Raw genomic sequence first — 16,056 nt, 5'->3', positions numbered from 1 at the left:
TGCATATATATATATATATAAGGAAAGCAGTGATATTTTGAGGAGTTGACCTTGACCTTTGACCCCCTGACCTTTGACCCATGACCCCCAACTTCCCTAGATAATCACTGCCCATCGGTACATGCATATATACTAAGTTCCATGAAGATACCTTGAACCATTTGCGAGATATGGAGAAAAAACATGAAATTTCAACCTTTTTTTCACAAAATAACCTGTGACCTTTGACCTTTGACCCCGTGACCCTAAAATCCAAACAAAGTATTATCCCCCCAGGATATACCCTCATACCAAGTTTGATGCAAAACCACCTCACGGTTCTTGAGATATCGACAAAAACAAAACGGGACGGACGTACAGACGGACGGACGAACGGACGGACGACCCGAAAACATAATGCCTCCGGCCACTTCGTTGGCGGAGGCATAAAAACAACATTTGCAGCTGATTTTCGACCCACGAAATTACACAAGAGATAACTTGATATGTAGTCACAAAGAAAAATGTCATCAACCAGAAATTAGTCTCCCAGCATCAGCATCATCGAGGAAGGCCTTGAGCCTTGGTGATTAAGTTTGCTTTTTCCTTCCTTGGCAACCAGCGGTATGCACCTAGAGTCACCTCATTCTTTATATCATGTAAATACATGATTTTCTGTTTGCATTTTATGTTGAAATGCCAAATAAATAATGATAATAATAGAAATAGTAGTAGTAATGATGATGATGATGATAATAATAATAATAATAATAATAATAATAATAATAATAATAATAATAATAATAATAATAATGATAATAATAATAATAATAATAATAATAATAATAATAATAATAATGATAATAATAATAATAATAATGATAATAATAATAATAATGATAATGATAATAATAATAATGATAATAATAATAATAATAATGATAATAATAATAATGATAAAAATAATAATAATAATAATGATAATAATAATAATAATAATGATAATAATAATGATAATTATCATCATCATTATTATTATTATCATCATCATAATCTTACCTTTGAGTTCTCACGTCCCAGACCTTAATGCCACTAGTCACAGCTGCTGTGGCAAAGAGATCATAGTTGCTTGCTGCATGGCTGGCATAAATAGATCCCTGTAAGTCAAGGAGGGAAAGTAGAGCATGCACCATCAGAGTAAATCTTCACAATCCTTTGGTTTTAGTTCTGTATTTTGCATTTCCAGACTTTTTGATTCATGAGATTTAGATCATAAAGCACTATCATGTTTGTTTTAGAATAAAAGGCTACTCTTTATTAACAGAGAGGAATTCCGATGCATCAGTGTAATTCTCTCTTCTTCTTTACCTCTGCCAAGGAAGTTATGTTTTTTGTCCCAATTGGTTTGTTTGTTTCCAAAATAACTCAAAAAGTTATGTATGGATTTGGATGAAATTTTCAGGAAAAGTTCATAATGACACAAGGAACAGACGACCAAGTTTTGGCAGTGATGTGGATCACTATCTGGATCCAGGACTTTTTGTGATTTTTTTTTTTAAAATGGAAATCACAATATGGGTGGAAATGAGCTGCTTGGTGGAGATCTGTGCTCCTCTTCAAATGTTTTTCAAGTACTTTCTTCTTCTTACCTGATTCTGAGCTATGGCATGCACTGCCCGGGAATGTACCTCTGGGATTTGTGCAACCGTATTTCCCACATTGAGGTCAATGACTTCCAGAGACTTGTCTGAACCAGCGCACAGTACAATGTCTGATGAAGGTCGAGTGAAAGTTAAGTGAAACTATCCAGACAGATGTTTGCCTTTAACATATCAATCATGCAATGCACATATGACGGCAGCAACTTGTGACCGTACCCTATGCTATACGGTGATAACATGCAATGCGAAATGTAGGACTGTAGGTTGAAGACAAGTCATGTAAAGCATTGGAGTGTGTACTCTTGCCTAACAAAGCTCCTGTCTGAGTAGATCAGTAACACTCCTTGGTTAAAGCAGAGAGGTGGAAGAGAGTTTCTGTCACACAAGTTCATACACTGCTCTCATATGTATTTCACAAAATATGAAATACAGATATCAAATATATACAAAATAATTTCAGCAAATATAAAATATTGGTAACATAAAAAAAAAGATTTTATTGAATTTGAAATATGAACTTCATCAAATACAGAAATTTTTTTCATAAGGAATATGAAATTATGTATTTAATAAGATATGGATTTCATGAAGTATAAAATATTGATGTCTTGAAATATATTTCCTATTAGCAATGGCAATTTCTTATATTAAAAATTGGATACAATTCCAAAATAAATGGGATCTTTAAGTTTTAAAATGCTTCGTATGATTACACATCTTGTAAAAGAATACAAACAAAATGCCAGTACCTGGTCTAAAAGACAAAGCATAATTTCATTCAAAAGAGAATACCACATTCTTCGAAAAATAGTCATCATTGCTGCCACATTCAATCAAAACAAAAACAAACTTTTCGTAAAAATCTGTAATGAATATTGCCTTCGGACACAATCAGATGAAGCGGTGGTGCTTGAAAGAAAAGGATACATGAGTTGAAGGCATTGATGGCTGACACTGATGTAATCTGCTGGGCCTTTTGTAACTGGAATTTCTTGACAAGCTTGTAACGAGAATGGCTTTGATATCTGCAAAAACAGGAATGCGGAATTCACAGTTAGTTTTAAACAAAGGAAATAAAAGATGTCATACATAATATTGCCTTTCAACAATCACTTCAGTAATTTGTTTTCTTAGTTGAAAATATGGATGTGCTTGCCCCTGGCTGTGTTGAGCCAGATGAAATGGATCACAGACTTTAAATATACACAATTAAAATATGCATCTGCTTCTGGTTGTAATTGATGTGACAAAACTAGTCTCTGGTCTTTGATAACAAAGAGTTTAAATTACTTCTACGAAAAATAGATGGGATTACCATTCCTGTCTTTGCAAAAGTATGTGGATTCCAAGCTGATCTAGCACAAAGAATTACTTGATTGACAGAGAATTTGTCTTTCTCATGGAGCACATTAGAAAATGATGAACATCATACTTTTGTAAAGAATATACATAGCTGTGTATTTTTCATGCATTTGTGGTATTCATAATCAATATTGATGCCAGATGCATTTATGCCTTAAACATCATGGTGGCTCAGAAGATACCATTATAAAAAGCACATATTGCCATTGAAAAAAAAAATGTTGGAATTCACAGTGCGAGAATGAATGAGACTAACACATGTGCTCATGCTATTAGAGGTTTGAATTTGTAGCCTGTCCTAGAGAGATTGGACCCATGATATATGAGCTGTCCAACATGCAGCAAGCTGTAATCAAACATGAAACACACGAGACCGAAGTTCTCACCTCTTAATGTCATCAACCTTGGTGTCAAGATGATACTTATAGAGGAAGAGGGAGTCACCTGACGTCAAGAGAATGAAACGATCCACATAGTAGAACTGTGCATGGTGGATCTCTTTCCCATACTGCGCATTGCTCTAGAGTGGTACACAGCGAAAGAACTAGTCTCAATATTCACACTTCTGTAAACTTAATGTCTACATGATAAGACTAGTCAATGAGCCAACATAGGAATTAAAAATACTTTGTAATGATACATTCTAACAGATAAGAAATGGCTTTTCTACATGTACAGATTCAAGAAAATGCAAATGTTTTGTTCTTGGTTGAGAATGAAATACTATCTTCAGTACTGGTACGAAATCTGGAGAAAAGGAGTCATTGTCACAGATATGAACACAAGAATGAATGAGACAAAAGTGATACAGTTCTGCCATAATGTACAAAAATGAACAGTTCTGATGATAATACTTAAGACATTTCTATGAGTTTGGTTGCAATTGGGACTCTAAGGATAACGACATGACTTATAGGACATGCTTGACTTGCTTTACTTTACATAAAAATCCTAAAGCAATTAATAATTGTTTTTTGTTACTACAAAAATATCAGATAAGGAACATTAATCTCACCTTATCTGTTGTAGCTGGCTTTTCTTTGTCTGCCGTAAAGTTGTGTGTGACCCTGTCCAAGGTCATGACAGGCTCAGACATTCCTCTGGTCCAGACTTTGGCCGTTCTGTCTACTGAGGCTGTGATAACCCACTGACCACTGTGACTCCAGCGGGCACTCTTGACCACTCCGTTGTGACCTTAAAGAGATCAGAGAGGGTCAAGGGGAAGAAAAAAATATCTGTATCAGCATCTCTGTCAAATCACTGATATTGATCTCTCATCATAAATTACTTAGATTATCAAGAATCATTAGAACTTTGGTTTTGTTTAGCAAAGTTTGTTTGTCGTTTTTTTATTTCTTTGTTGATGTGTTGGAGAAACATCTCTTTCACATTTCACATTTGAGGCACCAACATCTTTGCAGAAAGTTCCAGGTTTAGCAGAAACTGTAGGTACCTGCAAAAATGAAGAAATTTACCTTGTGTTTTCCAGGGTAAAGCAAAAGAATTTTTCCACTGAAGCTCTGGGGCCTGTTTCATAAAGAGTGATCATAAGATTGATCTTACAATTGATGCAATTCAAAAAAGTTACACTTGATTTGCTATAAAATATGTGCTTTAAATCAAGCATACAATGTAAGTATCTTTATTGAAACAGAGTTACAATTAGTATTGGTCGTATAATAAATCAAGCGCAAAGTCAACCAGAACTCCTCTGGTTATTCAAGCCTCTAAATTGCTAGATTTATGAAAATTGATGGGTCAACTATACGTTGAAAATGATGATAACTCAAAGCACCAAAAAGTTTAATGATTTCCTGTATGTGGTTACCTGAAAATGCTGCTCCTTTGCCCGTCAGTGGCATTTTGAAGAGTTGTGCAGATCTGTCTGCCATACCACAGACGAGACTTTGGCCATCGTCTAGGAGGATATCATGCACATAGGAGTCAAATATTTAGATATCTCATAAATGTATGTCAGAGGTAGACACTTTTTAAAAAATACATTTCAGAGAAAGCAAAAGCACTATGGACAGTACAAATACAATTTTCTCGTTACTTTCTCTTTTGTATTACTATGTATCCATTATTGACATGCCGACCATACATCTTACCCGTCTGTCTATTCATTTAGTTTACACCTATCTACTGCATCGATCTCTCTATCTATCTACTGAAATCAATAAGTTGTCTTTCTCTACCATTAAATTCACTTTAAGAACAATTTATCATGAATGATGAATATTCTTTTGACAGTAATGTGAAAGAGACATCACTCCTAGAGTGCAAAAGCAAAGCATTACTGCAAACTAAAGAAAATTATATTGCAACATTATATTTTTCTACTGCATGTATATGATACAAGCAATATCACACAGCATGTATTCATATGAAGCCATAGGATAGCATGAACATTGCAGTAACAATTTAAGAATTCAAATGCAAATCTTTTGATTTGTTTATGTTTTTTATCATTCTTATCATTAAACAATGTTACCATGGAATGAAAATTATAGAATTTGGACTCCTGCTGAGGAGATGGAGGAGAAAGAGAATGATCCTCTGACCTGAGAACTGGACGGAGTTGATGGGAGAACCCTGCTCACTAACCACTAGTTTAGTCTGGAGGGTTTCAGGAGGCTCAGCATCACGTGGATACTCTCTCAACATTGAGCTTTGAAGTGGAATAAACACAAAAACAAAAATCTAATATGAGGGAACACATATCGCAGTGTATTAAGTTACTGAACTCAGTGACAGACATGAAACTACCCAAGTTATCATTCTGTCATAGATTTTCCCCATTCTGCAATAATCTTTAACTATCTACTTCATTTACACAACAGCTGTCATTCAACTTAACTTTGCTTTAGGGAAATTTATGCCTTCAGAGGTAAGCATCAAGATCCTCTTTGCCAAAATGATCGTGTAACCAAAGCAGGGGAGGGGGGAATGGAGATAGGATGGTATTTTTCTTTCTAACTTCCAAGAACATTAACAGATTCCTCTAAACTGAACGTGCAAACTGATCTCCTTGTGATTAGCACCCTCAGCTAACAAGTTACTAGTAGTTTTCAGATTACTCCATGAATACCTCATTCCAGGACCTGATCCTGCTATTTTGGACTTGTTGCTGCCCATTTTGGCTGCTGCAGGCTGCTTGGTTTGGGGAGAAAACATCTTGGCCCTGAAAAGAATGAAGAATCATGGACAGAAAGATTAGCATTTTTTTCACGAGAATCTTGCAAGATGTGACACACGGTAAGTCTTGCAGAGGCAAACTTTAAAAATAGAAATAAATGAAAACTATCAAAAAGGATATTTGTGTGTGATATCTACTTCACATGCTACCACAATCTCACACCATTTTATTTTGGCTGTACTGTGGTCTCACTCTTCAGTCACACAATTTTGCTCACTTCATCTTGACATGTAAAAGAATCAAAATATTAATTGAACTGTGGACAAACAATTACATTGTGACATGATAATTTTCTGCTTCACTGGCTGGTCTTGCCGTATCAAGGCTGATAATGCACAATTATTCACAAGGCAATCAAATGACAAACTCTAAAATGAATTAACACTCTGTCTGTGAAAAAACTTCCAAAAGTCTCACGATCATGAGATAAGTCAATCCATGAGAAAATGACAAATTTTCTCACCTTGGTGCAGATGAATAGCCAGAGGAATGGACTTTAGACTTGAAGGTGAGAGGTTGGTCCTTGATTCCCTTTGACCTCTCATGACCTTTGGCCCCAGCTGACCTCGGTTTCCTGCTCTTGTTGGCTGACAGCGACGCTGGCTGTTGGCTTGACTTCAGCACCATTTCAGCACGCAGTAATGAATGCTCTGTCAGTGGAGCGCTTTATGAATTTATGAGGCATACAGCCATTAGGAATGAGGTTTTTGCTTTTAGTTCATATTAATGTCACGCCAGTTTTTGTTTGTTTATACACTACTGACAGGAAGAGAAAATTTGAGCAATTCAATACCTGCACTGTGTGTAATGACACTGTTTAATTTTTCATGCCACACTATTCCACTTAACACCACAACAAAAGTCATGAACAAATCTTTAAAATTGTTAATGTTTTTTGATTGACATACACAAAGACAATGAGATTTTGCTGACCTTAAACATAAATATATAAATTTGTCATTGTACTGAAAAAGTGTAAATTTTCGTGGTGTGGAAATTTTTGTGCATTTCATGTGACCAGAAACTAACGCAAAAATAAAAGCACTCAAAAATTTTTGCTTGTTATGTGTACCACTATGAAATGTCTTGATTCTGCAGCATGAAAAAACACACAAAATTCATCTTTCTTGGCAGAAGGCAAAAATTACTCGCACGAAAATATCCACTTTTACAGTATTAGTTCTTCATCTGACACTTGCTGAACTAAAGTGATAAAACACACATCATAATTCATCATCATGATTTGGACAAAATAAAGTAGATGGGCGAAAAATCAGTCAAAATCCTCTTACTCTGGGACAACAGAAATGACTGCTCTGTTTTCCCCATCAGTGACTGAGGAGGGCGCAGAGATGGCCAGTGAAGCTTCCATGTGTTTGGACAGGCTGCCATCAGTGTCTCCACTGGAATGAACTTTCCTGCTGTCTTTACACGAAACATTCAGAATATTGACTGAGTTGTGAAAGAGGCCACCCACCAGGCATATCATCTGAAAAGTAAATGACAGTTGACACATAAACATGAATGATATTCCCACCATAATGATAACTGTTTTAAAATAATACTCCATTACAATAAACAAAAGTACAGTGTCATAATCTCTACTTTCTCAATATGTATGGTGCCCATTGAAGCACATCAAAGTTTGGGTGTTTGAAAAGTGAAAGGCATTTCTCAATTCAAATCAGCTTGCCATTAAACCATCATTAACCATAACATGACTTCATGAAAGAGGATTAATGCTAATATGAAGGGGCCTTACATTTTTATTTATTTTTTTTTACTTACACAAAAGTCATATCAAAGGAGACTCATAGTCATCCCCCAAAAAAGAAGATATTATTGAGTGTGATTCTGCATGTCACTTAGTCACTGGCAATTGACAAGAGTTTGATACAGACAACAACAACAGTGAGAATAAACACGAGAAAGCACTGCTGCATATCAACTACCTGTGATGGTGTAGGGCTTGGTGAAAATGCATAGTTCCCAGCCACTCCGATCTGTTTGCTCTCCTGGTCTAGGTGCTCTTCAGACTGTATATCATCTAAGGGATATAATATAGAATTGAACATTGCTCGACTGACCCTGGACATTTTCTCTATACTCCCTGTTCAATTACTTTATAACAGTGGAGGTAATTCATTCCACAAGGTTTTGCAGCAGACCAGCAGGTTAATCAGACCAATCATACACTGAGTCCTGTATAACCCTTTCAAATTTCATGTGAAGAGGTTAGGTCCTTGCATGCAGCTACTAGCGCAACTTCGCCAAACATGCAATAGCTGGTTACATTTCCCCCGAGGTCTTCAATTTAGGATTGCCACTACCTCACATTCCAATCTCTATCTTTGATCATTCTGATTATGAATCTGTCATTAGCATATAAGCAATCACTGTTATTTTTCATTCTTAATGATACCAACAAAAAGAGTCACATATATATATTTTTTTTCTCTCTCTCTGTTGCAAAGAGCACTATGCCAACTCCTGCCTCCAATATCAAGTGAGGAAGAATACATAACCAACTTACCTTGAAAGTCTATATATTGTTCAACGGTGCAGCTGGAAGCATTAAGCTGGAGTAAGGCCCCTGGTGTGCCTACCAGCAAGTGGGATGAGCTCTCTTGCAACTCACTGTTAATAGGAAGATGGTAGACACAATTTTGCTTTCACAAATATCATTAAGAGTTTGTCTCTCCATTTACCCAACTCGATTATCAATTATCATCAGCTCTTCAGAATGTCAGGTCAGACAGCCCCCTTTATCTATTTGACATAAAAATGTCCCCAAACTTTAGAACCTTTGCCACAGATTGCTCACGTATCCTATTCCCCCATGATAAGAAGAAGAAGAACCTTGGTAGGATTGACAATCACTTAAGCTCAAGGCCAATCCACAGTTGCAATATTTGTGCTGTCCCTCATATGTATGTCATTCACTATATTGAGTAAAACAAAGCAAATGAAGTAACCACCCCATGAATGATCCCATTCTTTCCCAACAAAGATATAGACAGAAAGTACATCCTGCCTGTAAGGCTTACTATTTCTGTTCTGCATCCATCCCCCATACTCTTCCCATATATGCACAGTTATGTGTCAGATGCAAGTGTACATAAAAAGCTCTACTAATGTAGAATCATTGGTACCACATTATGGTCATTATTTGTTTTATAACTTTACTTAACAAATTAGAATCATAACTGCCTGAGACAGCGAGTCTGATAATGATGCTGAATCTCCTACATAGCTTACTCTACAAGTGAAGTGTCTGGTAGGAGGAAGCTGGGCACACTGCGATGCTCCTCCCTCTTCCCTCTGGCCCCGCCAGGTAGCGTCGAGGGAATCACTGCAGGTTGGGAGAAAGCCACGCCCAGTATGCTCTCCCCTGATTCTGACTGGACGTCTTCATCCTCGACCTCATCCGGGGGAGAGGATGAGCTGTTGTTGTTGCTTTGAGTCTGCCACGACGGGCGACTGCTGATGGTAGCAGGGCCTTTATGGGTATAGGAAGTAGATAGAAACCAGGTGGAGACTGTTGATACTTAGAATTCTCATCATGCAAAGTTTTCATGTATGAACACTGAAAAGATTATTTTTCATTAAAAAGATGAGAGGACTATTCATGAATAATAAAAAAACAACAACAACAACCTAACAATCTGCACCTGCTAGGGAAAGTGTTGAAGGCTCTGCCAAAATTTTTGTTGATAGATATGCTTTCACTTTCCCTTCTTCATTTCAATCCACTTATTTGGGACTGCCTGACTGGCACTTCCTTTATTTTTCTACTTTGACAGCTGAGTTTTGGAAATACTTTACTGTAATTCAATATCTCATCTCATTCAATAGAGCGATTAAGCTTCAACATCTGAAAGGTAATTTTTTTTTTCTTTCAAGATCTTTATAGTTTATTTTCATACAAACCGTAATTACAGACCTTGACCTTTAAAAAGTAACCTAACCCAAATAATCACACTAAAATTATGGGAATGACTTGCCATTATTACCAAGTGACTGCATTCTATATGTATGTTATATTTCACTGAGAAACAAATATGTCATTTCATAAATATGATTCAAGGTAATGATGACAATAAGAGGCAATACATTTGCATAATGCACAACAAAGTCAGGCGAGGTAAATTCAGAGGTGTTTTATAGAAGAATCTAAAAAGAAGAGATTTAATACAGCACAAAATAATGCTCGTTAATACGATGAAAATTGAGATTGTGACCCAGCATGACACACATACAACAAAACTCATTTGTCTCAAACAATCTGGGCAGTATGTCATTTAAAGATGGATCACATTTACACACTGTACCTTGATAAGTGGCACTCTGTTCAGTCTTCAGTACGGTTTGCTTTCTGACATGTTTTGCAATGTCGATGTGGTGGAGACAACGGAAGCCCTTTCCTTCCTCCAAGTCATATATCCTGAGCTGGAATTAGCGAGAAATTAGAATATCTTTAAAATCTCTAAGTGACATAGTCAGCATAAAGCTATAGTAATCTCACATTACATCCCAAACTGCTGCTTGGCTGTTAGGGGATACTTTCCATGGGTCCAACCTTTCATTAGGGCCAGTTTGTTTTGCTTTGTTCAAAAACGATTTTCATGAAATAAACTCTTAATTCCTTGTAGAATTGTATGCTCTTTATTATTTCATATAAGTGGTTTCTAATTATCTCACAAAAAGTTAAAATTTGAATCTCCACCTCAACCAAAACCACACAATCCCTTTAAATGATGGATTAAACTGTCTTTTGCCACATTGGATCATAATTTCACACGAATATTGATTGCAAGAAGAAATAAAGTTCATAGTTTGAGTCAGCGCACCTTGCCATAGGCAGTATTATGCCACATTGAGAATCTTCTGACATGTTCAGGATACCATCTCTGCGTTGCTCTTGCAATATCACGATCTTAGTCAACAATTCAGCTCCATCCATAAATACTCAGTTTTGCTGCCCTGCATCAAACACACTATACTTTGATCCCTTTTCTTTCACACAATCTGATTTCTGTTTGGTTTTTAAGCTACATACACTACCAGTATAATTTGCTATCCAGTTAGCTATATGACGAGTTGAAAAAAGAAAATATCTGAAGGATCTGCTAATGATTTGCTACCATAAATCACCTGTCCATCTGTGGTTCCCACAGCAACACATTGATGTATTGGATCCACAGCAAGACACAGAAAGGGCGAGGCTGTGAGGTTGAAGAATGAAGACCAATGAACCAAACAATTTATTTACAGAACAAAATTTTGTTCATTTTAAGGTTCCGAAATCACAGAATACATATTCCATGTGTGAAATTTGTGTAAAGTATTTCATCTCGCTGGTATCATTTCATAATTTTCTCGCAAGGCTGCATTAATCCAAAGTGATATAGGAAAGTTGTGTACAATAGCTACAAAAAAGGCAAACATTAGAATGTTGGTGGGTATTTTTCTACCACTTTCCTTGTATATATCCCATCCCACCCAAAACACTGCCTTACCATGTTCTGCCAAATCTTATATCCTCTCCATAACATGCCTTGTTACATTCTATTAAATTGAAATGGTGTCAAATGCATCTCAAGCTTTACTATTCACTGATAATATTTGAACTTGTACCATGAGTATGAACCACAAACAACACTGCTCCAAATCTAAAAAGTGATTTATTCTCTCATATTTACACCAATCTTGATAAAATTGAGGTCATCATAAGAATGGATAGATTTTTCTGAAATCTTACCAGAGACAATACTTGACTGATATATAAGACACTGGTTTGCAATGTCCCATACCTGCATTCAGAAATAAAATGGAAATTTCTTCATACTGCACAAATCATACTTCATACAGTAAAAACAGTTTCTTGCATAAACATGAGTACTGAGACTTGCGTTCTACCAATTTGAAAATACAACAACAACTTGTAACTTGTAAGACCCCCCGCTGATTATCTACAAAATGAAAGTAATAATAGTAGTAGTTTCAGAGCACTAGTAAAATTTGTGATCTGAAACACAAAATTGTAAAACAATAGAAACACACAAGCGCAACAGAATTTCCCTGTGATACTGGAAATCTAATGACAGCAGTATACAATTTATAATCAACTCAGCACAATGAAAAAAAAAAAAGAGTTATTGCAACATACAAGACAAAAATGAGAGAATAGAATTTTCAGACATGCTTTCCAAACTGTAAATCTTTTCACTATTATAATTTCATTGCCATCAACAGTCAATAGATTTTAACACACAACACAATGATTTTAAAAACTACTAGTAGTACTTGAACTTGAGAAAAAAAATGACTGATACGATAGCAAAGATATTGAAAATAATGAATGTCTAATTCCCCATGTACACTTCTATTTATAACAGACTAAGTTGTAATTGCCACTGATAAAAGGCAATTTTTATAATGTGCATATCAATCTCATGCACTAGTCACTGCAAGTGTAGTAAATTTCAAAACATTTGGGGTCAGCATTGTGACTTTGACAGGTGATAGCACTTGATTAATTGGTTCAAAATGTGATACCTTTTTCTCCTTGTTTTACAATACCATAATAGGGTCAAGGTAACTGGCATTGCCATCCACTGCTCTTACTTTGAATGTTCTGTCTTCTGAGGCAGAGACGACCATATCAGGTGAATGGACACAGAACTCCGCACACATCACCTGGCCTGAGTGGCCCTCTAGTCTTGTGTCCAGCCTCTCCTCCTATAGCAAACAAAATATGACAGTGCCTGGTTTTATTTATATACAATTCAATCAAAGCAAATCTAACCCACCTATGGGAGCAAGTTTCCAAAATAAACAAAATACACTGTTTTGTTTTTTTGTTATCAATCTATCTATGCATTCATCCATTTACTTTTCTACTTTACTAAATCTATACACTCATCTGTTGAGAATGAGAAGGGCGTTAAGTGGTCGTGAACACTATGGGTTTAGTGGCAACTTAACGCCCTTATCATTCTCAGCCGACTTACTTATGCACTGCAGTACTGAGACAGCACATATTATTTTTTTTTTCTTTTGTAACTTCATTACATGATGCATGGAGTAAGTACACTAGGAATAACTCATTTTTACAAAAGAATGCATGGTATGCAATCGCATTCCTCGACCCTGACAAAATACATCCATATGCATATATTTTGTCTCCCTGGCTCTCACATTCCAAGATATCAAAGACACCACAGTCAACAATTCAACTAAACATTCATTATGAATGTTGTGAATTCACATGAAACTTCAACTGATGAACAAAGTCTGGTGCAATGATAGCTTGTCTGCTTTGTCTGTAGGTTAGGGGCAGCCATATTTGTCAGCACATTATGGAAATTATACACCATGGTGTACATATACAGTATATGTATGGATAAATAATGAGTCACATATCTCTATTCAGAGCAGCTCTACTGAACGACCTTCCTGTGCATCACCTGAGCCATCTTTTGCCGATGGACCCAGGTAATAGGTTGTGTCAAGTAATGACTGCAAAATAACAAGAACAGTAGAAATATATGTTTCAACATTGGAAAATGGGGTATGTACATTATGACTACCGGTACGATTTCAACCCATCACAGATATTCATGTAGAAGCATTAAAAGACTCAAGAGTTATGAGAATTTTCTTTAGTCAAAGACTAAAAAGAAGACACTGCTAAAATCTCATATTACCTTGGCATCGAGGACCAAGACCTCATTCTCGACACAGACAGCGAGTAGACTGTCATCCGCATTAAAGCTCAGGTACTGTGGCTCCTGGTAGCTGGTTCCCACTATAACCCCTCTGATCTGTTGCCCTACAGTTAAAAATAAAAATGCATTGCATGTGACATACCTGGAATATATATACAAATATTTTACACATATCATCTATTTACAGCTAAACAAATTAAACATGTATATTTGTTATTCTTGATTTTAGATTAATTTGCAGGGAAAATTTGGAAAAATTAATACCACACAAAGCCAGCAAAGAAAGCATTTCAAGAGCCAAACGTAGAAAAATCAGATTATAAAGAAAAAAACAAAACAAAACACACAAACACACACAATTTTTGGAAAACATTCCTAGGTACTTTAAATGTGAAATATCTTGTTGTTTTTCAGGACAGGGCCTGAATTAGACCATATTTCACAGGTTAGGCAGTTTTATGATTTTGTTTTGATTGGTTTAACTAAGCAACGAGTTACAAGCGTCATAACTTTGGCACTCCACCCTAGTTTGATGGAGATAACTTGCCAATGGGTTGCACAATACCGTTATAACCTTGCCATAGCTGCTTCAGATGCCATTTGCTAAGTCAAATGTCAGAGCTCTGTCTAGACATCTGACACGTTTGGGAGAAACAAGAGTGCTTTCGCTTATGTTGCTCAACTTAAGTGCGTTCGTGTGAGCAGCACTTGAGGCAAGGGTGAAATGAAGAATTCCAAAGACAAAGACGTGACTGCTCCTCCTCTTAACTCTGACTTACCAATCTCATACGTTGCCCTTGCTTGTTCAACATTCCAAACAATGATGTAGTCAGATCCTGCAGTGCAGAGGAGGGTGGGGTTGTGCTGTTTGCCAAACGCAATCGCCGATACTTTCTTCTTGTGTGCCACCAATTCTAGGGGCTGCAAATAAATGTACAAAAAAAATGAACATTTTACTTCATGGAATATGGTGACCTAGTAAGACTAAAAGCCAAGATAAGACTGTCAAGTGTGTCAAGAACGTGGAGGAAGGAAAGAATGACCATCTCATCTCATCAAAAGATATGACTTCACTTCTCCTACCTCTTTTGAACCTGTTTGAGATACCTGTGAGCTTCCTAGCCACAAGTTTTTAGTTAAATGATGTTAAGTTAAATGATGATGATGATGATTTTTAGTGAAATGATGAGCTTTATCAAGTTCATCCCCTTGATCTGTAACCTTTCACTTCTGAGATAGCCATCCTAAAATCTAACAAGTGGTAAATTCACTTTTAGGATCCAGCCTTTCATCACATTTGATTGTAATTTTACATTAGCATTCATAAACTCATATTTAGGAAAATCATGAAACTTGGTCCTTGTCTGTCAGTACATAAATGTCTAAGGTATCTTGCTAAATAGGGTGGTCATAGTGAAACCTTTCACAAAAACCTGTTTTCTTTTGCATTCCCATAAAAAAAATCAAACTTGGAAAGAATGTCTTTTTCACACAGAGCAGCAAAAGAACGGAATACTTTACCATATAAAGGTAGAATAGGCCCCAACCAAAGAAATATTCACCTCCAAATTCAGAACAGCAAATACTGGTATAGTCTAGAAATAACATGAATGCAAAGAACTAGGCAAAGGCTACATAGGGTGTAGGTATGCAGTGTTGCACTAGTGAGCATCTTGATTGTATCTCTGTTGTGTATTTTAAATCTGAAGCTATGTGATGTGGTATCAATGTCTCATACTTCTGTCATATTGTAAAACACGGTTCCCAAAGGAAAATTGTGTATGACCACTGACGGGCTAACCTGTTTAAAAGACAAATAATTAAAAAATCCTGCTTTACTTCATTCATCATATAATGTAATCTAAGACATGACCCCTGAGCCAAGATTGTAAAAAGTGACTACCGTGGAGTATTACTAGATTTTAAGCCTGTCACTGTTTAGTGTATGAAATGAAGTCCATTAAGCTGAGCACTACATTCTGACCTTTGACTGCAAACTCTGAAGGCTCCACACTCCGATGGATGATTTGTTGAACGGTAATGCCACATACGTATCATTGCAGCCAAACTGGGTAAGTGACGTTGGGTATGGGGTACGGATTGTGTATCTGTGAACAACAGACAT

At 36.3% G+C, this 16,056-nt stretch overlaps 1 protein-coding gene across 1 annotated transcript in view; it reads right to left on the bottom strand.

Moving 5' to 3' along the window:
- LOC140226677 (WD repeat-containing protein 27-like) overlaps nucleotides 1–16,056 on the bottom strand; it is a 21,806-nt gene extending 5,750 nt beyond the window's left edge. Inside the window, exons 1-20 of the mRNA XM_072307120.1 lie at nucleotides 15,916–16,056; nucleotides 14,711–14,852; nucleotides 13,911–14,035; nucleotides 12,829–12,942; nucleotides 11,963–12,014; nucleotides 11,356–11,426; nucleotides 10,533–10,650; nucleotides 9,460–9,700; nucleotides 8,735–8,838; nucleotides 8,154–8,248; nucleotides 7,494–7,690; nucleotides 6,665–6,865; nucleotides 6,094–6,186; nucleotides 5,567–5,673; nucleotides 4,831–4,920; nucleotides 4,018–4,196; nucleotides 3,389–3,522; nucleotides 2,568–2,665; nucleotides 1,629–1,750; nucleotides 1,039–1,136 (exon numbers count right to left, since the gene is read on the bottom strand). Of these exons, the coding sequence (XP_072163221.1) occupies nucleotides 1,039–1,136; nucleotides 1,629–1,750; nucleotides 2,568–2,665; nucleotides 3,389–3,522; nucleotides 4,018–4,196; nucleotides 4,831–4,920; nucleotides 5,567–5,673; nucleotides 6,094–6,186; nucleotides 6,665–6,865; nucleotides 7,494–7,690; nucleotides 8,154–8,248; nucleotides 8,735–8,838; nucleotides 9,460–9,700; nucleotides 10,533–10,650; nucleotides 11,356–11,426; nucleotides 11,963–12,014; nucleotides 12,829–12,942; nucleotides 13,911–14,035; nucleotides 14,711–14,852; nucleotides 15,916–16,056 (2,522 nt within the window). The remainder of the gene's footprint in view (nucleotides 1–1,038; nucleotides 1,137–1,628; nucleotides 1,751–2,567; nucleotides 2,666–3,388; nucleotides 3,523–4,017; nucleotides 4,197–4,830; nucleotides 4,921–5,566; nucleotides 5,674–6,093; nucleotides 6,187–6,664; nucleotides 6,866–7,493; nucleotides 7,691–8,153; nucleotides 8,249–8,734; nucleotides 8,839–9,459; nucleotides 9,701–10,532; nucleotides 10,651–11,355; nucleotides 11,427–11,962; nucleotides 12,015–12,828; nucleotides 12,943–13,910; nucleotides 14,036–14,710; nucleotides 14,853–15,915) is intronic.

The sequence above is a fragment of the Diadema setosum genome, chromosome 1 (genome assembly GCF_964275005.1).
Source record: "Diadema setosum chromosome 1, eeDiaSeto1, whole genome shotgun sequence".
In the NCBI taxonomy this organism is placed as follows: Eukaryota; Metazoa; Echinodermata; class Echinoidea; order Diadematoida; family Diadematidae; genus Diadema; species Diadema setosum.
Note: the sequence above shows the minus strand (reverse complement) of the source record. Positions and strands in the feature narration are given on the sequence as shown.